The sequence below is a fragment of the Numida meleagris genome, chromosome 2 (assembly GCF_002078875.1).
Source record: "Numida meleagris isolate 19003 breed g44 Domestic line chromosome 2, NumMel1.0, whole genome shotgun sequence".
Lineage (NCBI taxonomy): Eukaryota > Metazoa > Chordata > Aves > Galliformes > Numididae > Numida > Numida meleagris.
The window spans coordinates 136,393,779-136,415,799 of NC_034410.1; the positions used below are offsets into that span (position 1 = coordinate 136,393,779).

At 43.9% G+C, this 22,021-nt stretch overlaps 2 protein-coding genes across 3 annotated transcripts in view; one reads left to right on the forward strand and one right to left on the reverse strand.

Moving 5' to 3' along the window:
• ATAD2 (ATPase family, AAA domain containing 2) overlaps positions 1 to 10,417 on the reverse strand; it is a 38,760-nt gene extending 28,343 nt beyond the window's left edge. The window contains exons 1-5 of one of the 2 annotated variants that reach the window (XM_021387125.1): positions 10,044 to 10,417; positions 4,468 to 4,610; positions 3,611 to 3,657; positions 2,175 to 2,328; positions 1,141 to 1,240 (exon numbers count right to left, since the gene is read on the reverse strand). In XM_021387125.1, the coding sequence (XP_021242800.1) occupies positions 1,141 to 1,240; positions 2,175 to 2,328; positions 3,611 to 3,657; positions 4,468 to 4,610; positions 10,044 to 10,226 (627 nt within the window). In that variant the 5' untranslated portion in view covers positions 10,227 to 10,417. Of the gene's footprint in view, positions 1 to 1,140; positions 1,241 to 2,174; positions 2,329 to 3,610; positions 3,658 to 3,982; positions 4,433 to 4,467; positions 4,611 to 10,043 lie in introns of those variants that run through there. The other variant, XM_021387126.1, reaches the window with a different exon arrangement.
• Positions 10,527 to 21,098, forward strand: WDYHV1 (WDYHV motif containing 1). Its single transcript, XM_021387129.1, has 6 exons — positions 10,527 to 10,684; positions 10,889 to 10,988; positions 11,391 to 11,441; positions 12,945 to 13,093; positions 13,497 to 13,621; positions 20,811 to 21,098. The coding sequence occupies exons 1-6, from the start codon at positions 10,608 to 10,610 to the stop codon at positions 20,942 to 20,944; spliced, it is 636 nt and encodes a 211-aa protein (XP_021242804.1). The 5' UTR covers positions 10,527 to 10,607; the 3' UTR covers positions 20,945 to 21,098.

The window sequence follows — 22,021 nt, forward strand, 5'->3', positions numbered from 1 at the left end:
CAAGTAAGCCCCTAACAAAGCTTAACCCCCCAAGTAAGCCCCTAACAAAGCTTAACCCCGCAAGTAAGCCCCTAACAAAGCTTAACCCCCCAAGTAAGCCCCTAACAAAGCTTAACTCCCTAAGTCACTAACAAAGCTAACTCACTAAGTCACTAACAAAGCTAACTCACTAACAAAGCTAACTCTAGCAAAACTAGCAAAACCAGCAAACAAGAAAAAGCAACTCCAACAGGCACACGAGCTATCCTCTGGCAGGTACCACGGACAACTGAGCATCATTCCGAACTCCTAGGCAACCAGCCTAGGGGCTCCGCCCAAGATGGAGGATTGGAACAGGTGACCTCAGAGGTCCCTTCCAACGGCAACTACTCTCTGACTTGAAGGGAAAAAGAAAAAAAAAAAAAAAAGGAATTCAGATCTAAACAAAAAGTCCAGAGGCAGACCATTAAGAAATTTAAAATTTATGTGCCTATCATTCAAATGCACAGTAGAAGATGGTAATTTAATAGAGGAAAAACTAAGAGTAAATACGATTACTGCATACAGTTTTAACAGTTTTGAATTTTAAGGGCTTCAAGTTCCCAAGAAGAAACACACAAAGCCATACGTTGCCTTCTGTTAAATTTTTGCCAAGTAAATGTGTTCTTGAACACCATGAGAAAGAAGATTAACGAAGGAAGGATAAACAGCTAAGTAGTACAAACGCAATGGAAAGCATCAGGTAATCTTTTTGTCTCTTCAGTCCCTGGTCAGAACTTTTAATAAGACTTGGAATGAAAACTTCAAGACCTCAAACAGGTGTTTGTTTGACTGGATCTTGTTTTGAATGGATTTTTAAGCCAGTTCAGAAACAGTAGTATAAGACACGTATTTTTAGCATCTCAGTGTTATCTCACATCTTCAGCAGAAGCTATTTCTCCCACTCTTAGAGGATATCTCTAGAACAGCTATATCAAAAGGACAGGAAGTTCTGATTAGAGAGCAAAAACGCACACTATGTTTGACAACAAGTGTTTCTCTTGACCAGTGGTAAATTCTTTGGAAGAAACTTATTTCAGCTAAATTAAAATTACTACTAAATTACTTCCCTATGTGAAATATTCCACTTATGCAAAAATGGTAAAATAAATGAGTATTTACTTCAGCACTGTTGAACACCCCAAAGTCTTCCAGGCCCTTTATATGGCGTCTACGCATCTTCTCCATGTCATCCATTTTTTGCAACACTGCTTCTGCAGTACTAAGACCAACAGTTGACAGGTAAGAGCAAAGGTAGGCAAGTACGCAAAAAAAATTACAATGGAACACATCTTTGGCACAACACGTTAATACGTCATGCGCAAATCAGAAGTCACTGACACCAAGCCAAGTTTTCAAACATTAACAAAACATGATATCAAGTTTTTCTTTTTTTTTAAACAGAGATTGAAGAACAAGCATTTGAGGATGTGCCAACATACACTGTTTTCAGATTTATTTTCCCTCTTGCTGAGCACAATTAAAAAAATCTGTTTGAATGCAGGAGGAAAGTGAAGTAAGAATTCTGAAGACCGTAGCAGGACCATTATACAGAAATTATGGTAGTTTTTAATAGTGCTCAAGTTGCTCTCAATGGTATCATTAAATCATCTTTACTTAACTGACATGGGCTGTTTATTCTTCCCATAACTGTAATCTATGTTTCTTGTTTTTCCATAATAATATGCGCTGGAAAAATAATCCCCGCTGTCGTCACATTTTGCAAATCTTTTAGAAAACAGTGCCAATTTGAGCTTTAGAATGAGAGAAAAATCACAGCTAGAAATGCAGAGTTGCTACAGTATTTCACTTTGGCTGTGTCAAACTTTCCTCAGTATCTTAACCAAGAGTTACATAAACTTTTGTAAGCACAGAATTAAAAGTTCATTAGAAGTTGAGACATCCAATACTAAGAAAACCATTGAAGACAGTATGTTAAATCTAAGGAAACTCATAACACGAAGCTATCATTTTTGGGTCACAAGACAACACAGAAATCCACGGAACTCACATACAATAGATGCTAAGACCATGAAGATTCCTCATCCAATCTCATCCTCTCTTGCCAAGAGAAAGACCACAGGCAATATCACGTCATAGCACAAGGACTTGCTAATAAGGCTCATTTAGTAGGTTAGCAAGGAAAGAACGCTTACTTTGTTATAAGTGCATCAAACAGAACAGACTGATTTGTGGTAGTATAGCGGCTTCGTCGGAGTCTGCAGCTTCTGCGGACCTCCAAATCCTCATTTTCTTCATAGACTTGTTTCACAGCTTTTACATCAGCTCTGGTTTTTAGTGTCCTCGTGACTGAAATGCAGTAAATATATGAAACATTTTGAGACAGTAGAGATGTGATTCCCTTTCTTTCACCATTGCTCTTGTAAAATGTAAAAACAAACAAAAAAAACCTGAAGTGGCTTTTTAGTTTCAATACTGATTTAGAAGTTTTTGTTGTGACCACAGCACTCTACTTACTGCTTGCTTTGAACATGTAATCTACTTAAAAGCACGACCCATACAGAAATGTTAATACACTGAAAGTTTCCAGTAGAAAAGAGAAAACTATCGGTACCTCTTCTAGGGAGTTTTACTCCACCTAAAATAGTATCTAACAGCATTTTAAAAAATTGTTTAAAGAAATGGCGGGTCTCTTCTTAGGATGCATATGCTTTATTACCCTGTGTAAATATCCATCACTTTTGTTTTCTGCATCATGACACAAGAGCTCAAGGAGATAAGAACTGTTTCAAGATATATATCCAAGTGCTGGAAAACTCAAACTCTTGCTTTCTTTAAAAGTCTGCCTATCATTTAACATACAGCATCCTTTGCCATAAGTTTGTTACTTGCACTGTCATTAAAATATTGAACAGAGGACACTGGGAAGGTAATAGCTACACCATGGCATTAGTATGACAACACCTACAATTTGATCTTGCCATTGCTAACTCTAAAACTAAGTTTGACCCTGCTAAATAACAACGTACTTGTACAATCAGAACATGAAACGCTCTATTTCAGGCACTTGTCCTAGTTCAGCCTAGAGCTGGTAGGACACTGCATAGAACTAGTGGATTTTTCCAGGTGTCAGAAAGTGGTCTCAGTGCACAAAGCACGCTTCATTCTTCAGCACTGCACTTTGGTTCCAAGTTAAACCCATGAACATCAATGAAACCTTCCAAACATCAGTGCATTTGTGCATCTCCTGACCAAACTGCTTTTTAAATTACATAAGTAAGTTATAGTACTGCAGTAGTTCCACCTATCTGCAAGAACAGTTGTCAGTTTTTGTGTCCTGCAGACTCCAGAAACCCCATGCAAAAGAGAAACCTGAGGTAAGGATCAGATTCCTCAATGCCTAAGAACTAGCTGGAATCCACACTGTGTTCCTCCCAGGCTTTCAAGGAATTAACAGAATATCTTCCTATTTGCATAAAATTCCTACAAAGTTTACTGTCATTGAGACACGTTAATTTTGGCTGATGAGTTCCATAAGTTCTGGGGTCAAGTGAAATAGACGAAATGAGCAATTGCCATCCTGCTCAGAAACCAGGCCAAATAAGAATCCTAGAGAGTTACAACTACTTACCTTCCTTATATTCTTTTTTCGGGTCAGGTTTTGGCTTTGCCAATTGCCTACATTAAGAGAGAATAAAGAAGGGAGAAAACAGTTACTGCATCAGCCCCATTAAGAATTGGAAGCTTCACCACCTTTATAATCCAGTGCTCCACAATACACAAAGAAAAGTCTTTAGACTACATGCAGGATTCACATCCCAGATCCGCTGTGTACCATACGCATACAGTTCTATACAAACATGGATTTCCTGTGCTGTAAACTATAATGTGATGGAAAGTACAGCGATAATAGCGGGGTGGCAAAGTCTTTGGCTGCAGCAAATGAGAACAAGCCCAAATGCAGCAGCCGTGGACACAGAAATGAAGGAAAAAAGCTGCTTACCCTTGGAAGGCCTAAGGCAGGCAGGGATATCCAGTGAGATACCCTTGTCTCCACTGCCAACCTTTAAATGAGGCCTGGGAAGGGGAGGATCCTGGCTCCACCCCTTCTGGTCACTCAGGTGCATTGCAGGCAGCTGAGCTCCCCTGGGCTGGCCCTGCCTTCCCACCAGGTGCTCCATCACTGGTTCAGGCCATGACTTAGCATTTCTGCTACACGTGCTGATCTTGAAATCTCAAAATATGAATTATATCTCAGGAACCAAAGTGGAAGAGAGGCCTCCAGAAAGTTGGGAAAGGATGCATGGTTTTTGGACAAGCAGAAGACTTTCCCTCTGGTCTTAAGGTACTGATAGTGACATTAACATACTCAGAGGGCTCTATAGATTCTTACCTGTAGACTTACCATTACAAGACTCATTGGGCATGCTTTCACTCTTGCTTTTCACTATACATTGAACACAGATTAAGCGTATATAAATACAGTACCTTCCAAAGTGTCTTCTATTGACATTTTCACTCAATATTTCCATACTTTTCTCAAAGCTGGAATCCAAACATGGAGTGATGTTTTTTCTTGTTGGTCTTAAACAGTGTCCATGAAAACATTCCATTTTGCCAGAGGAAAATCTCTATGGAAAGAAGGAAATAATAATACATTTATCAGAACCATATTTATTCAGCTAAGAAAGAAATTCTGTGTCATCTACACAAGTTAGTTCTTTAACTCTCCTGTCTTGATAGTGGGGTGACCAATGGCAGGTAGGCACTGAGGCCAATAAAAATTTCAGAAAATGAGTAACTTTTACAGCTAAAGCTCTCCTCTGTCCATCGTTTTCTTGCGGATACATAAAGTTAATATCTGCAGTAAAAAACAACATCCCAGCAAAGCCTTTTGCATAAACTTACCATTTCACACAAAAAAACCAACCACATTTTCAATTTTAAAATTGGTTCTGAGGAACAGTCAAGCTTATATAGCACTGTATATCCTAGAATTAAAACCTATTTAGAATTTTTTCTCCCATCTCTGTTTCACTTATGACTGCATTCCGACTCAGATTTCCTGAAGGACTTCCTTTACCCACAGAAAAGCAAAGGGAGCAGAAGAAACCAATCTGACACAGTAACCTTTTCCATGTTTACATGTCTGAAAAGTCTCATACACCCTGCTAAATACTTCTTTATGAGCTCTGTCCACTCACAGAAAAGTAAGAACAATGCTCTCAGAGCTCAGAAGCCTTCCTATTGCCATTGAACTTCTTCACATCGCTACTCCTGCAAGGAGGATTGTCATGTTCACCACATGAAGAAAGCTGTGATGACTTTGAGAGGGGGCTTGTTCTGTTTACAACACAGAGGTTCATTAAGAGTATGCCAAACTAAATTTCACATGAAGAAAGGAAGAAAATAGATAAGATTCTTCTACTTTTCCACGCCAGCACTATGAGCTACTTTCAGTTAGCATTTGATCAAGACAATGACAGAAGAGCGGTCACTGGCTGAGAGCAGCATGGTGCTCATGGGATGCCAATTGTCACAGCCTGTCCTGTCTTCTTGTTTAGCTCTAGCCCGGAGGGTGAGGGGCCCTCTGCATCCACCCAGCCCAACCCCTGCTCAAGCAGGGACATCCAGAGCAGGGTGCCAACAACCACGTCCATGGCGGAACGATTGCTTACAAGGGTGGACAGTGATAGGACAAGGGGGAATGGTTTTAAACTGAGACAGGGGAGATTTAGGTTAGATATTAGAAGGAAATTTTTTACTCAGAGGGCGGTGACACACTAGAACAGGTTGCCCAGGGAGGTTGTGGATGTCCCGTCCCTGGAGGCATTCAAGGCCAGGCTGGATGTGGCTCTGGGCAGCCTGGTCTAGTGGCTGGCGACCCTGCACTTAGCAGGGGGGTTGAGACTTGATGAGCTTTGAGGTCCTTTTCAACCCATGCCATTCTGTGATTCTATGGCTAGGTGGCAGATCTCCAAGGAAAGACCACAACCTCTCTGGGCAACATGTACCAGTGCTCAGCCACCCACACAGCACAAAAGTGCTGACTGGTGCTCAGAGGGAGTCTCCTATGTTCCACTGACCTCTTGTCCTAGCACTGGACACCAATGGAAGATCCTTGCTTTGTTTTTATTGCATCATCCCTCCAGTTATTTACACATGTTGGTAAGATGCCCCTTAGCCTCCTCTTCTCCAGGCTGAGCAGGCCCGGCTCTCTCAGCCTCTCATCACAGCAGATGTGCTCCAGTCCCATGACCTTGGTGTTCCTCCACTGGACTCTCTCCAGGTCTTTCTTGTACTGGAGTCCAAAACAGGACTCCACGTGTGGCCACACCAATGCTCAGTGTATATTCTTCATGCATTTGTGTACAAGTGCTAGCAATTGCAGAAGGGGACATTATCATTATGGCCCATGCATCTGTGGTACCAGCAAGTGGAGCCTGGAGCACGTCCACATTGCATATGGGTGTGTACATCAGCACATGCCAGCACCAACAACCATTCTGCATAGTTGGCAAGCAGGATAAAAGCTTTGAAACAAGGTACTGCATCAGCCACAAGTGGGGACCAGATAATGGTGACATCAGAGTGTCTACACCAACTGCTGTGCTGGGGGACAGCTACCAGAGACCATAGATCCGGGCCTGCTTCCAGAACCCCAGCTGTATGTGGGTCTGTGTGTGAGGCAACTGGGAGAGCAGGTCAATTCAGGGTCAGTCTGGTTTGCCTAAGGTGAGTTACATGGTACACCCATGTATGTGCAGAGGGGTCTGAGTACCAGCAGCTGGATCAGGGCTGAGCACCTCCAGGGTTCACATCCAGCTGCTGGGGAGACACAGGGGAAGCTACAGATACATGTAGTGTACAAGACCAAATGCTACAAGGGTCTGTGTTACATGTGCACTCACCCCTTTTCCCATTAATGGGTTTTCACCCTGATCAGCCAGAGGGAAAAGGAGCACACTGTTTGCACTGTTCTCACTTCTCTGAGGGCTGCGGTCTCTGTCCCTGCTGCTGCACGGCCAGTCAGGTGTGTTTGTACCAATTTGTATTTGTGCCTACCAGGAATGTGTTCAGCTTCAACCTGGGGCAAATAGTGCTGCAGCACCCTCACCTTTGCAGGGCTACTGCATTCCATCACCCCAAACATACAGCACTTTCATGGGAGGATCAAAGTTTTAAGTACAAGCGTTATTTCTAAATAACATACTCACTTGTGAAATCAGACTCCAAAGTTGGGAGCAACTCTGAAATACAAAGTTTACTTAAGCTTCAAAGTATGCAAGTTGTAACTGCTGCATTAGGTATTTCTACTTCTTGACCTAAAAGTAGATATTACTTGGGAGAAAACTTGAAGGTTTCCAGCACCAGTTGAAAGATGACTGCAGTAATATGCCTCACAAATCTCTGGGCTGAATTCCAGACTCAAATAAGAACAAACGCTTAAAGAACGCCAATATTGATTATTAGGAAAAATACAATGTAATGAGTTGGGAAATCTTTCTGCGCATACTTATGCATTTGTTTTTCAATCAACTTCTCTGTAACAACCTCGGTGGCAAACAGTTGTTCTATTCTTTATCTTCTGTACTGCCCTCTGTCTTCATTTTCTCTCCTGAGTTCAGAAGGACACTGACAAAGCAGTAACAATGTACACTTTTAACTCTGACCATTCTCCCCTCCCAGGACAGCACTGCAGTTCAATGAGAGGGACAGAACCACGAGGTTAACTCCAGGAAGCTGCCAAAAGAGCAGAACTAGCTCATGTCAGTTGTTGAAGGCTGAAAAAAACACACTTGAGGAGCGAAATAAGTAGAAAGAAGCAGATAAACCAGAACAAGGAAACTGGATGAAGGAATTTTGAAAGTTACTTTCCTCTTTCCATAGGAAGTGATCATCAACAATTGTTTCTCAAAGTTAGCTATGTGACTCAAAGAACTGACTGTATGCTGCAGTGCCATTGGAGCACACAAGAGTGTTTAGGCTACAAGGCTGTGAGCTCTGGTGCTGAGCTCCTACGCAGACGACTCACAAAGAGCCTGCAAAAGGGCAAGTTTTCACCTTGTCCAGCCAAAAAGCAAACTGTGGAGCACATAGACCTCAAGTACTGCTCACAATACAGTGATCTTGCACAGCCTGGGGTGTTATACCCAGGTTGTAAACCTATGGATACACGGCTCTCAAAGGAACAGTAAACACTCGTGATCTCCCATGGGACTCCTTGGGCCTGGGAACTTGGGAGAAGATAAACCCAGCAGATTCCAGTTTACTTCAGAATTTCTGCTATAAGCTGCTTAACCTGTATAGAGAAAATAAACCAAATAACTTGGAGACAAATGGCTTGGTGATATAACTGCAAAAGCTGCTACCAAGTCTTTGCACACTGAGCAGTTCGGGAAATGACATCAGGACTTCATCCTGGTTCCAACTGCATGTTCAACCCTATCCTTCAGGGCACTCCAACATGTCTCTGCAATTTGAGCGCTGCAGCAAAGCCCCATGGGTCCTGCAAAGAAAGAATGACTCTACGCCTTCAAGCACATTTCTGAGAAGAGGGAGGAAAAAAAAACCAAAACCACCGCAAAACAAATAAAAACATTACAACTGGTTTCATAATAATGGATCTACATTCACTGCAGCAATTAAGTTCACATTAAACTTCCTCATTCCCATTCCCACTCTGACAACGTGCCAGATGTTTTCTTCTGCCTCACTTTATGTGTGAGGGAAGGCAATATAATGGGCAGCCCAAGACCAAGGAGGCTTCGACAGCCATTTATTGAGTACACTTGCAAAAGTGGGGATTTTTAAGCAGACTCCATGTCTGTTTGGAAAGAAAAGACACCCCAAGAACTTCTTGGAATGGCCTGAAGTTGTGCCGGGGAGGCTCCAGTTGGATACTGGGAAAAACTGCTTCTCAGAAAGAATGGTGAGGCATTGGCACAGGCTGCTCAGGGATGTGGTGGGGTCACTGTCTCTAGGGGTGTTCAAGAACCATGCAGATGTGGCACTGAGGGACACTGTTAGTGGGCACAGTGGGAATGGGTTGGTGGTTGGACCAGATGATCCTTTTCCAACCTTAATGATTCTATGGTTCTTCCCAGCTCAGTAGTCTTGAAAAGAGGAATAGGGAAAAAAAAAAACACCAACAGCCAACCACCAAAAAAAAACCTAACTGTGAATCCAAACAACTGAGAGTCCTGATGGAGCTGCGCTGCAAGGAAACATTCCCTACGGGCATTGCTTCCAGGCAGAGGGGCGGAACAGCGGGAGTCGGGGCTGCAGGGCCCAGGGCTTGCAGGACAGCCCTTGGAGCAGCGCCTGCTGCTAAAAGAGCAGAGAGCTTCACCTTCTGAAAGCTGCACTGAAAACTGAACTTCTCCAAGCAAAGCCATTCAGTTATGGGTACAATAACATAGAGGGAGGCAGCACAGAGCACTGAGCAGTCATGCAAGTTGCCCCTTCTCTGCTGTTTTTTTCCTAACGAGATAAAGGACTTCAGTAAAGCTCTCATCGTTTTAGGATTACTGAAGCAGGAATGAGCCCCGACGCCCAAACACGGCGCTGTTTTCAGAGGACCCAAAGCAGCTCTGAGCCCGCACAGCACCTTCAGGGCGGCCACAGAACAGCTCCACATCACCTCAGCGCCCAGCAAACTCTGCTTGCCCCGCTCTTTTTATCATCAGAGCAGCGAACGCTCTCTCTACAAATGTAACCACAAGTGCTTCAAAGCAAAGAGGTCTCTAAAAATCTTTCTCAGGACACTTTTTAGGTTAAATAAAGAAAAAAAAAAGCCAATCAAAACGAAGCGCGCGCGGGACAGACAGGAAGCAGAGCGGATGAGGCGGAGGCAGAGCTCCCGGAATCACCTTCCGCCGCGCTCCTCCCGCACCTCGGGTCGCAAAGGGAACACACGCTCCAGCGCTGACACGGCGCGTTTTGCGCCGGGAGCACCGCACCGCGCAGCACAGCACAGCACAGCACCGCACCGCACCGCACCGCACCGCGCCCAGCCTCCGCGCCCGCCCCTCCTCCCAACCCCAGCCCCGCGCGCTACTCACAGCCGCTCTCCTCCTCCTCCTCTCCGCCCCCTCGGGCCCAGCGGCGGTCGAGGCGCCCTGCGAGCGCGTCCAGGTGCGTCGGGTGCCGAGCGCGGTGGTTTGCAGGGAGATGAACTCGGAGCTGGACTCCATGATGGCAAAGGGCGGCCCGCGGAGGGCGCCTCTGCTCCGCAAAACCACCATGGAGGCGAGATCCCTCCGCGGCGACCGCTTGCCTAGCGCCTTCCCCGCCCCCGCGCCGGCCGGGAACGGCCTCACCGCTGGCGCGTCGCCGCCCCACTCCTCGCGTTTTCAGAGGCCGGCTGAGTCCGCTCCGCCCGCGGCCTCTTTTTCCTCCGGCAGCAAGTCCCAGCCCGCCTAGCGGAAGGACACATGCGGCGTGCTGCGTCTCTTTGAGTTTCGGCGCGGAAACGCCGCCGCGCGCCGCTCGGCCGCCACGGGATTGGCTGAGCGGAGCGCGCCGCTAGCAAGGGGCGGGGCTTCCTGCGGGGGGGCGGGGCCGCGCCGAGGTGCCTCGCGCCGCACGGGGCGGGGCGAGTGCTGTGCTGCCGGGTGCGCCCGGCAATGGCGCGGCCCGCTCTGTCCTCATACCGGGTGGCGGTGCCTCCTCGGGCTGCCTGCGTCTACACCAGCTGCTACTGGTAAGGGAAGGCCGGGGAGGGCCCCGGGGGTGGAAGGTGGTCGCGGCATGGCGGCGGGGCGCGGGCCTGAGGCAACGATCGTGTGTGGCCGTGGGACCGCGTGAGATGGGGAACCTCCCGTAGCAGAGTGCGGGGCAGAGCGGAGTCGGGTCTGTTGGAAACGTTGGAAGGAGAAATAAAAACGCCACCCTTCGTGTTTCACAGCGAAGAGAACGTGTGGAAGCTCTGCGAGTACATCAGGAGCCAGGATCAGTACCCTTTGGAGGAATTCTATGCTGTTTTTATATCCAACGATAGGAGGATGGTGAGCAGTTACGGTCTGAATGTGAGGAGGCCGTGAAGCCCTGCCTGGGTGTGTCCCCAGGCCTTCCAACCCCTGCCTGGCCCGGGGGGACGTGGCCCCATGGCCCTACGGTATCACCTCCCTCCGGGCTCAGGGGTGTTCAGGCTGCCCCCTGTGGGATCTGGTTGTCTGGTGTGCTTGGGGGAGAGGGAAGAAGCGTGGTGTCCCCATGGGTGGTGGGGACAGGTGTCCTGTCAGAAGAACGATGAGATAGTATGGTTCAGAATAGTATCTCGTGCTCCTAAGAGGTGGGAACTAGCGAAAATATTCTGTCTGCAACAGTGAGGGAAGCTGACGCAATGGATCGCTGCGATTCAGCTGTATGGAGCTGGAGTGTTTCATTTCCAATCACTTCACTTTCAGATTCCACTCTGGAAACAGAAATCAGGGCACGGAGATGAACCTGTAGTCTGGGTAAGGCTTTCTGTATCCTTTCTTTTTTTTGGTATTTAAGTGCATGCTTGTAGTTGACATTTGCACAACCAGACTTGGGCAGTGTTAGCCATCTTTCCTGTAACATCTGAATATCAGTAAAATGCGTTTTCACTGTGCAGACAGGTGAGCACTGGCACAGGCTGCCCAGAGGCTGTGGAGACTCCTCCTTGGAGATCTCCAAAAGCTACCTGAATGTGGCCTGTGCACCCTGTATTGGGTATCCCCTGCTGGAGCAGTGGTTGTGCCAGATGGACCCTGAGGTCTCTGCCTACCTCAGCCATTCCGTAGTTCTGTATCAATGTTTATTACTTTTCTGCAGCAGATTTATTAAGAGCCTAAGTCCAGTGCTCCTTTTTATTGCTTATAGGAAAATAACAGTGAGCCACAAATCTACAAGTGACAGACCTTAACTTTGGTAAGACTGCATAACAAATCTGTGCAAATTACCTTCTGGATTTGTTGGGGCCACCAGCTCTGTAGAATCTTTAGTAGATGTCTGTACCTGTAAGTAAAAGATGGATGAAAATATCTACATAGGCTTGATATAGGATTTGAAAATGGAAGCATTACACGTCCTCAAGTGTCAGCATGTAAACTGTCCTATAAGTGTTGTTTTTGGAGTGTAGTTTGATTGATGAATGCGGTTCAGTAGTTGCCTCTATGGAACCTCTTTTACCTATGCAGCAGTATGGAGTATATGCTATGGGGGAAAAAAAATAAAAAAATCTCATTTTGTGTGGCAATGTGTTTCTGAAATCTAGCAAAAAAAAAATACTTGCAAGCTTCCTAATTGCAATTGTTGAATCACTCATTATCCCCCAAAACATTTATGATACTTCAGTGGACTATGGGATTTGTATAGCTTTTAGTTAATTTTTTCATATACTCCATAACAGACTCTTCTAAATAATGCTTTTGCATACAGTTGCATATGTATATTGGTCTGTGAAACTAGCTTGCCCGAGATCTTTTTCATTCATTTCTCAGCCCTTTGTGCTTAGAGTTGTTTAATATTGAGCGTCAAAAGACAGAGCCTCAAACTTTTTTGAGTGAGTTTAATGTTCTCTTTAGTAAACTACTAACTACCTTCAATTTAACTTTGGAAAACTGCAATGTAAGTAACTGACAGTGTAAATAACTCCAGTTTCTCCAAACCTGCACCATGCCTGTGTTACTTACGTGTTAAGAAATAAAATAACTGTATAAGGAATAATTTAGTTTTAGTTTAGCTGTCCATGCTTAAATCAAAGGGGGCTGTAAAGAAATGGGAAGAATACCAAGGTTTACTGAGGGGTACCAAGGGTGAGGCAGCATTCGGTATCCTCTCTTCTGGTGCTGGAAGCATCCAAGCCTAAATTTCAAGGACAGAAATGATGTAAAGAAAGGAGCTGTAGCTTCTGCTTCTAGGAGACTTTTTTTTTTCCCCTCCCTCTGCCAGTTTCTGATAAACAGCTGTTTAACTGATGAAATTCTTCTTCCCAGGACTACCATGTTATCCTACTTCATGTGCCGGGTGGAGAGCAGAACTTCATTTATGACCTTGACACTGTGTTGCCATTTCCGTGTCCTTTTGAGATGTACAGCGCGGAGGCCTTTAGGCTGGATGACAGCCTTCATCCAGAATTTCACAGGTGGTGACAAAAAATATGAAGACCACGGATGTTATTTTATGAAGACTAAGTTGAAGTTCTCTCTGTAGATAGACAGTGACAGAAGTTTTTGCTAGGAAACAAAACACACTGTGTTATGTCTCTAAAGCTCTTTACCTAGGAGTTGCCATCTTTTAGTTATCAAAAGCTCTTCTATTGCCTGCTCTAGTTTCTTGGGAACTAGTTTGCTGCTTGGCACAATGTTTCCGAGTTAAGTATTTAGCTAAAATAATGCTGTTTGAGAGGAAGAAGGGCTCTTGTTCAGAATGACGAATTAATAACCAAGACTAACTAATACATGACGGCAGTATTATATGCATACATCTTTTGATAGAATTTTTCATTATTTTATTATGTGTTTGATGTGATTTTCGTTATTGTTTAGGAAGATAAGAATGATTCGAGCAGATTTGTACTTGAAGACGTTTGCTTCAGACAGATCTCATATGAAGGATGCAAATGGGAAATGGCAGAAACCTCCTCCTTCGTACCCTTGCATTGAAACTGCAGGTAAGATGACAGAGCTATGAAGCATTTGTCTTTTCTGAACACACAAAGTCTAGCATGCCTCCTGGCATTTGCCACTGTCAAACGTTAATTACTCAGTTTTCATAAACTGAGCAGAGAAGAGTGGTTCTGTGCTATCATTACAATAGGGAGATGAAAGAAAGGCCAGGTGGCCTGAATCTTTAACATGCTGATTACATCATGCTTTAGCTGTCTGCACAGAAGAATATTTTGTCAGGAGGAAGTTTTCTGATTCAGCGTGGTGTGTTTAGTGTGCCCACACAAGATGTTTGAAGTTTCCCTACCAGGTGAATAGACCTGAGGATGCTTCTAAGGCTCATGGGCAAGTCAGCAAATTTTTCTCCAAGAATTGAGTGTTAGTTTGGATAATAGCCTGCGGTCCAAGCAGAGAAATAAAGAGCTGCCATCTCTTCTATTCTGTATGGATTCTTAAGCCATACTTTCCACACAGCATGTCAGCTTACACTAAACACATGTTTGCCCAGCTGGCTGTGTATGTTCTCTCATTTTCTTCCCGGGTGGAGAAAAGCATAAAGCTTAGTTTTAAAGGAGTTTGTCATTGTTGCGTATCTTTGGTTTTGTTCTTTCTGCTTTGTAAGTTATACAGTGCTATATATTAGAGAAGGTAGGGTCAAAGAAATACATTTTGTATTTAGAGCTAAATTTATTATGGTTTTAAGTTGCAGGGAACTTAACTCACAATCTTTGCATTGGCTTCTAAGAAAAATTTGTGTTTCAAACTAAGTATAAGTGAGTTATGAATGGGCATGGGAGCACAGGTACTGTTTCATGGGGCGATAGGTGTTTTTTAGACGTTCCAGGTTATGAAGCATCTCAAATTCTACGTGTTGGTCTTTATTTTCAGTGAAATGGTATGCAAAGATGAGGAAGAAAGTGGAGAATGCCTAACCTAGACTGCAGTGCACACTTCACTGCTACCTGAATCCCCTTAGGTACTGAGGGCTTTTTGCCTGTGGAAATGTTATTGTTGTGGTAGATGAGCATTAATGAAGGTGTGATGAGTGTAGACTAGGCCAGATTGGGAAGACATGAAGACTCCTACTCAAGTTAAAATAGTGGAAAACATTGCATCACTAAGCCGTAAAATGATCCAAGTAGTTGTAGACAAACCTCCAGCTGTAGTGAATGACTCCATAGCTACAAACCCTGTAACTCTCCCCTCATCTGTCTTGCATGGCTGAGCTTTGTTTTGCTGATGAACAACAGCCACGTGGTCTCAGCCAACCTCCAGACTGTCTCTGTGATGTTGGTAGAAACTGAAAGGTATATGGATCTTCATTCCTTCTATTCTTCATTCCTTAGTCTGTACCTTGCCACACTGGAGGGAACATTCACAAGTCATCCAGTCAAGCTCCTGCTCCAAGGAGGTGTAATGAGATCAAGGTTCTTTAGAACTCTCCAGTCTAGTCTAGAACAACGCCAAGGATGGAGCCTACAACACCCCTCTAGGCACGGTATTCTAGTATTTGACCACAGTCATGAAAAAATAATACATGCGTATTTTTCCTAGTATGTAATCAGAATTTCCCATGTTCCCTGGTGAGTTCTGTTGCCAGGCTCCTCCAAGAAGGCTCTGGCTCCATCAGTATCCTCTGATCAGGTAGCTGCATGCAGCAGTATGGTCCCTCCTTCATCTTCTCTGTTGAAGGCTGAACAGGCCCGGTTCTCTCAGCCTTTCCTTCAATGCTGTGTTCTCCAGGTCTCAACAAACTTGATGTTCCTCTGATGGACTCGCCACAGAACATGAATGTCTGTCTTTTTTTCTTTTTCTCCTTCTTGTACTGAGAGATGAAAAACTGGGCAGAGTACTTGAGCTCTGTGGAAATGTGCTCTGTTCTCCTGGTCAGTCAACTGAGCATTACAGATAACAGTAACAGGTTACTCCGCACCCGCTGAAGGTGGAAGAGCACTCACTGTGTAGGTTCAAGATTTGGGTCTCAAAACAGGAATAGATTGTGTCTGATCTAAGATGTCTTGCTGAGACTGTCTTTCACTCAGTACCAGTTTCTCAAGAACTGTTTTTGTCTTCTTTTTACTCATTTGAGATACCTTGTAATGCTGTGTGCATCAATGTACACAACACCAGAAGTCAGTGAGGAGTCTAAGTGTAACAGTAGTAGAACAAGCACGTGCCTAACTTGCAGTGAAATCCTGGCCTTGTGCTCCAGTGATGCAGTTCTGTAGATCATTCTGTTCATCCTGCAGAACAACACGGAGATTTAGAAAACATCACTGCCAACAAGAGGAACAGATAATTTTCTTCCCTTAGAGACTGGTAAAGTAATAATTTCTCAGCATAGTTTTATCAAGCATAAAGCACCTTTTTTTTAAAACTTGTTTGAAAACTGTTTGGCTGACCTTTTGTTACCAGAAAAGAGCCTGAAGTATTAATGTTGACATCCATGCCAAATTCCATCACAGATAATTGTTTTCTCCCCACCATTTCACTTAGAGTACTCTGCTTTCCATATTCGCAATTGTATAGTTTGAAGTGCTCACATTTCAGGTTAGAAAGGACTGCAATTTAATGGCTGACAGAATTGACTGCATATATTGTTTTAGTGTCAGTTTACTTGTGGAGCATATCTAGATCAGAGCATTATGTTATTCTTTGTTATTGTATTGCTGTCATTTAGAGAAGCCAAACTCTGAAGCTCTTGAGAAGATGATAACAAAGGCATGCAAGGTTTTTATACTACTTCTGTTTGATACGTCTTTGATGTTGAACAAGGGCTTTTTAAAAAGAAATTAAGGATTATTAAAAAAAAAAACAACCACAAAAACACCAAACAAAATTGAAAAAAGCAACCCAGACTCTCATCCCATCTCATCTCAATTTGCATGCTAAGCAACTTTTGCAACTGGCTCTGCCCTACTTGTTTCCCAGAGCTAGGCCTATGTGTGTCCTGTCGACAGTGCTCTGGCCTCTGCTGTGAGTGCCAGGAGAAGCTGGTTAACTGAACTGGTGAGCTGCGTGCACGGTGCTTTCTCACCCAGCTTTATACTCCAAGCAGCTCTGCTGGAATCCTCATACTCGAGCTGTAGGGTTTGCTCTACCCTATTCTACCAGAATGCCAGTGGCTTCCTGCTGGAAGAAGGCAGAAGAGCCTGGAGTGTGTGTGTATATATATATATACATCTGTATGTATATACATATTTTATACATATAATATATATATGTTTGAAATATATATATATGTACAACATATGACTTAAGGCGTGGATTCATCATTCTTGGGCTCTCTAACCCAGCCTGGAGTTCTCTCTTGCATCTTCCCTCAACAAATTAATGAGGTTTGCTTCTGCTTACTTTATGATTCCTGTTGAGATCAGCACTCCTTACTGCAAGCCCGTGTAATACACAGCTCGCACAGTGCATTTCACAACTACTCAGAACAGATGGTCTTACAGCTTAAGTATAACTGTTAACATTGGCTCTTAACACTGAAAAGCCTTGTTTGAATTTCAGTTCTCCTCCAGTGTGTGGTAGCACATGGCAGGATTGATTTCTAAAGGCTTTTTTTTCTTTTTCGTTTTGAAGGTAATGTAAGTAGGACAGCTGAGAAATTCTGGAAGTGCTTTGTTACATATCTATGCAAGGCAGGCTGTTAGACAGATGCCAGGCAGATGTCTGCCATTTCTTTCTTATCTCCACTACCAGGTAGTGGTAGAATCCTAGTGAAAGCCAAAAGGGCAAAGCAAAAAAAAAAAAACCAATATGAGCATAAGTAGCTCATATGCACTCTTAACCTTCCATTCCTCTCGTTTGAGATTTAAAAAGAAAGAAAGACGTTGAGGCCCTGGAGCATGTCCAGAGGAGGGCAACGAAGCTGTGAAGGGTCTGAAGCACAAGCCTTATGGGGAGCGGCTGAGGGGGCTGGGATTGTTCAGTCTGGAGAAGAGGAGGCTCAGGGGAGACCTTACCACTGTCTACAACTCCCTGAAAGGAGGCTGTGGTGAGGTGGGAGTCGGCCTCTTCTCTCAGGTAACAGTGATAGGATGAGAGGGAATGGCCTCAAGTTGTACCACGGGAGATTCAGGTTGGACATTAGGAAAAATTTCTTCTCCAATACTGTCAGGTATTGGAACAGGCTGCCCAGGGAGGTGATGGAGTTGCCATCCCTGGAGGTGTTCAAGAAATGTTTAGATGTTGTACTGAGGGACATGGTTTAGGGGGGAATTGTTAGTGGTGGGTGGACGGTTGGACTGGATAATCTTGGAGATTCTTTTCAGCCTTTGTGTCTGTGATTCTATTCTATGAAAACTCAAATCTGTCAAGCTAGGCCCTTACTTCAGGAGCTTTTTGTGTAAGTAAAGAATCAAATAGGATAGTCAGTAAAGGTACAACTAAGGAGAGAAATTTTTTAGTAGTGGGAGTGGCTTTCTGAAGTTAGGCAGCCTTCTATGAACCTTGGAGGCTTTATTTCAGACTTGCTCACCTCCAGCAGTACTTGAGCAGCTGCCATGCAGAGCAAGTTCAAGGTCAGTGAGCCAAGCCGCAGCTTGGCTGCAGTGCCCCTTTCTGCCTCCTGTCGGCAGAAACCACGGGTATATCATGGCTAATATGCCAGCTCTTAGTGCAGGGCCTTTTATTTTGTTCCTGTTTGGGGAAAAAGTGTCAGGCTTCGTTAAAAAAATAAAACTGTGCAAGAATCTCAGAATGCACCAGATAGGTCTTATTGACTGTGAACAAAGTTGTTTTGGTCAAAGAGGAAATGCTAACTTTGTTCATGCACAAATGCAAACTAGAATGATAGAGAACAGCATCTGAGGAGGACTGTGAGTCTAATATAAATCTTAAAAATTTTTAAAATCTCTGCTGTTCTTGACTTTGTATAAGTCTTACATAAAACATGCAGCTCCTTGCTTCTGCAGAGGAGTCCTCCTGGGTTGTCTGCTGTGGCATCCAGATGTCCCGTTTGTAAATTTGCTGTGTATCATTCCTTTATCTGCCCCAGGAAAAGGACTTTGTGTTGTTCTCATGTGGCTTTTTTCTAGACTGATTCCAAAAGCTGTAAACATGCATGGCATTCAGAGATAACGTATGAATAATAAGAATAGGGGGACTTTTATCTCCTGAAATGAATAAAACGTGAGAGGTCTCTGTGTTTGCCGATGGATGTTTGTCGTATTGCTTCAGTGCCACCTGCTGGTTGGTTCTTAGACCATCCATTGCTGACAGGAAGGTTCTTGTTTGCTGCTTAAAGCAGCTATTCCTTTTATTAAACTTCTGTGACAGACTGTGTTTTGCTCTGCCACAATCCTTCTGAATGCGAGAGAATATTTCACTTCCTCCAGATGTTGTGACAGCCGCTTTCAAGTTACTAACAGCAGCAGCTGTGTTTGTAACTACTGGAACAGTCCCCTTTGGGCTTCTTTACCGTTCACAGAACGTTATCATGAAATTATTATTCTACGAAGTGCACATAAAACAGGGAATTACTTATCCTTCAAATCTTAAACTATATGAGTAATTACATTCATTTTAAAATAAAAGCATCTGGGAAGAAAAAGCAAGCTGGGAATTGGAAAATAAGCTTACCAGTTTACCCGCGAGCAAGAGCTGTTATCTTCTGCTAATTGTTCTTGAGCTGCAGCAGCAAATTGCTGGGCTTGTGCTCGTTTAAATCATCACATCATCAGGCAGAAGGTTGCCCTGTACTGTTCAGAAGTAGGACCACGCTTGACTGGATGTGAGGATTTTCAGTGTGCAAAGGCCAAACAGACTAACATGAAAAAGGTGGAGTTAGGAGCCAGACCTTGCAATTGGTGAGAGCTTGGATTCAGCGAGTCACAAAGCCATCATGGCATAGATGTGGTGCAGAGAAGAGAGCTTCAGCAGCTGGGTGATGGCTGGCACTGCTGGGCGTGGGCTTCCCAAATGTCATCTTCTCTTCCTCACTCCATAATGGTAAGCCTAGTTACACGAGCTTTTTACAGCTGAAGCGGCTTACATCCTATGGATTTTCTAATCCATTCATTCGGGCCTACTCTGGTTTGGTTCTTAATCCTGACATGTGTGCGTGAATCATCCATGTTAAAATAAATACTTAAATGTGACAGAAGAGCTGTAACAATAAATCCGTGTGCTCCCCCACTCTGTTCTTTAAATTCAATCTCTTTTAATATGTATTTAAAAGGTTATTTTCACAGCTTGTCTGTGAGAACATACAGTAACAAACCCACAGATACTTGTAGCCTGAATAGGAAATCTCTGATCAGTATGGTTCTGAGTCAGCACAGTATGCTTGTTGTACCAGGCCAGCTCTGGAAGAAGGAAATACAAGGCATCTAAACCCAAACTGCAGATCAGCACATTTCACTGAGCACTCTGGGATCTGCAACTGGGACAGAATGGTTTCTACCTTTCCTACAGGGGTCAGGTGAGATAAAGTTCCTGGCAAAAGGCTGTCGTGGTTACTTTTCTCTCAAAAACACGGCAACTAACCTTTCCCCTTCTGATCTCCTTCAGTGGTTGAGGAGTTAAAAATAAGTAAATAAATACAACCTAGGTTTGTAACCTTCTCAGCCTGAGCATCCCTCTGGGCTACAGGTGGGGCTGTGTCAGATGGTTCATCCTGTCTGCATGGCACAGCCTTGCAGCAGTGGGCCAGCGGGCAGCAGACACAAGGCTCAGGGCTAGAAGGAAACCAAACACACATGTAAGTAGCCTGAGGAGAAACCTAGGTTTGCTAAGGGACTAATTGCTTCTGAAGACATGAGGCAGCTCTAGGTCCTGACTGCTGCGGTGACCCGGTTCCTTTGTTATTGGTGCAAAGGGTCCCTGACTCAGCTGACTTTGGTTCAGGGCTTTGTGGGGAAGTATCTCCTCTGCCTTTGAGTAGCTGGGATTGTATGAATGCGGAGATCACTAGATGCCTGTTGCATTGCAGTTGCCTGTTTTGGTTGTTATTTGCGCTACAGTTCTCCGACACTACTCAATGTTTCAAGGCAGCTGTTGCAGGGAAAAATCTTTGTTATGTATGCTGTTCCTATGACTAATGATACTTACTGATCAGGTAATGTGATTATTGCTGCCTTTTCGAACTCAACTTTCAGATTTTTTTTTTTTTTTATGAAGTTTTCATTATAGCTGCTACTGAAACTGAGTCAGGAACTTCAAGATTTCACTTTTCTGCTTCTCTTTTAGACTCCAAGATGAACTTAGATGATTTCATCAGTATGAATCCCAAAGTGGGATGGGGCTCAGTGTTCCCCTTACCGGACTTTGTGTATCGATTTGGCAGACAGACTGATTACAGCCCTTCCTTGAAAGGACAGTGAAGTAAACAAAGAAGGTCTCTCTGCTTTGATTTGGAGTCGGTTTGCTTTGTTTTTCTGCTCTTACAGTATATTTATGAATGGTTTATATTTCTTTACATGGAATAAATATTTGGGGAAATCTAATATGAACCAAATAAAGCCTTTTATTTTGTAAGAATGAACTTTTTTGGTTTTTAATACATCAAATCGGGGTAGGCATCACACCATAAACATACTGCTTTGCCACCAACAATGCTCAAATTGAAAAGAGTATTTAAACACTGAAAAAAAACTTTTGGAAAAACGTGTGCATAAACTACTTAACAATGTAGCTCAGTGTGCCAAATGCTGCCACACCTACGAAGTGAGATCCAGTATATTTTCTTTCTTATTTCTGTCACTTTCATAAACAGACCTGGTGCACCTCAGTTTAGTCACTACACCCATAAAGGGAACGTAGACTTGGTAGTATGATCTTGAACTTCCAAGCACTGTGTGAAGCCGGGTAAGTGTTGAGGCTTCTGTGCTGTACAAGAGGAGAATTAAGTTTCAGTTACATTTCAGTTCAATTCACCTAATGCTAAGGGGTGCTGGAAAATGCACTTGCTTTTCCTTCTTGCATTGGCTGCGTATTCTCACCTGTCCCCATGTGCTTGCACTTGGCATTTGTCTGGCCCCAAGGTAATCCAGGCTAGGAAGCTGAACTAACAGAAGGAAGAAAAGGTTTTTTTCTTCCTTTTAGCTCTTCAAACCGGCTTGCTGTGAGGTCAGACAGCTGCTGATGCTGGTATAAGCAAATCAGCAGGAGCATATGGCTGGGGGGAAGGGAATGAACAAGACTGCCCTGCAGAAGGATTGAGACTACAGTAAACATTTGTGATGCACTTCAGTCTTGGTGAGGAAAAGCACAGTGACAATTCTAAGTGTTAAAGGGATTGTCTTATTTCTATCTACAGAAACATGTAAAATACATGCATGTATTATTACTATATCTCCCATTGGTTTCAGAGAATTTACTCAGAGTGTTAACAGAAGAGACGGACTGTTAAACAGCTGTAGGATTGATTTGATCTCATCCAGGCATCTCTTTTTCTGTGC

What these genes read in the sequence shown, in the direction of transcription:
- WDYHV1 (XM_021387129.1), top strand. Translation starts at nt 10,608, where the DNA reads ATGGCGCGGCCCGCTCTGTCCTCATACCGGGTGGCGGTGCCTCCTCGG. An exon ending in TATCCAACGATAGGAGGATG is followed by an intron (nt 10,989 to 11,390) that starts GTGAGCAGTTAC and finishes CTTCACTTTCAG; the next exon opens with ATTCCACTCTGGAAACAGAA. An exon ending in CCCTTGCATTGAAACTGCAG is followed by an intron (nt 13,622 to 20,810) that starts GTAAGATGACAG and finishes CTTCTCTTTTAG; the next exon opens with ACTCCAAGATGAACTTAGAT.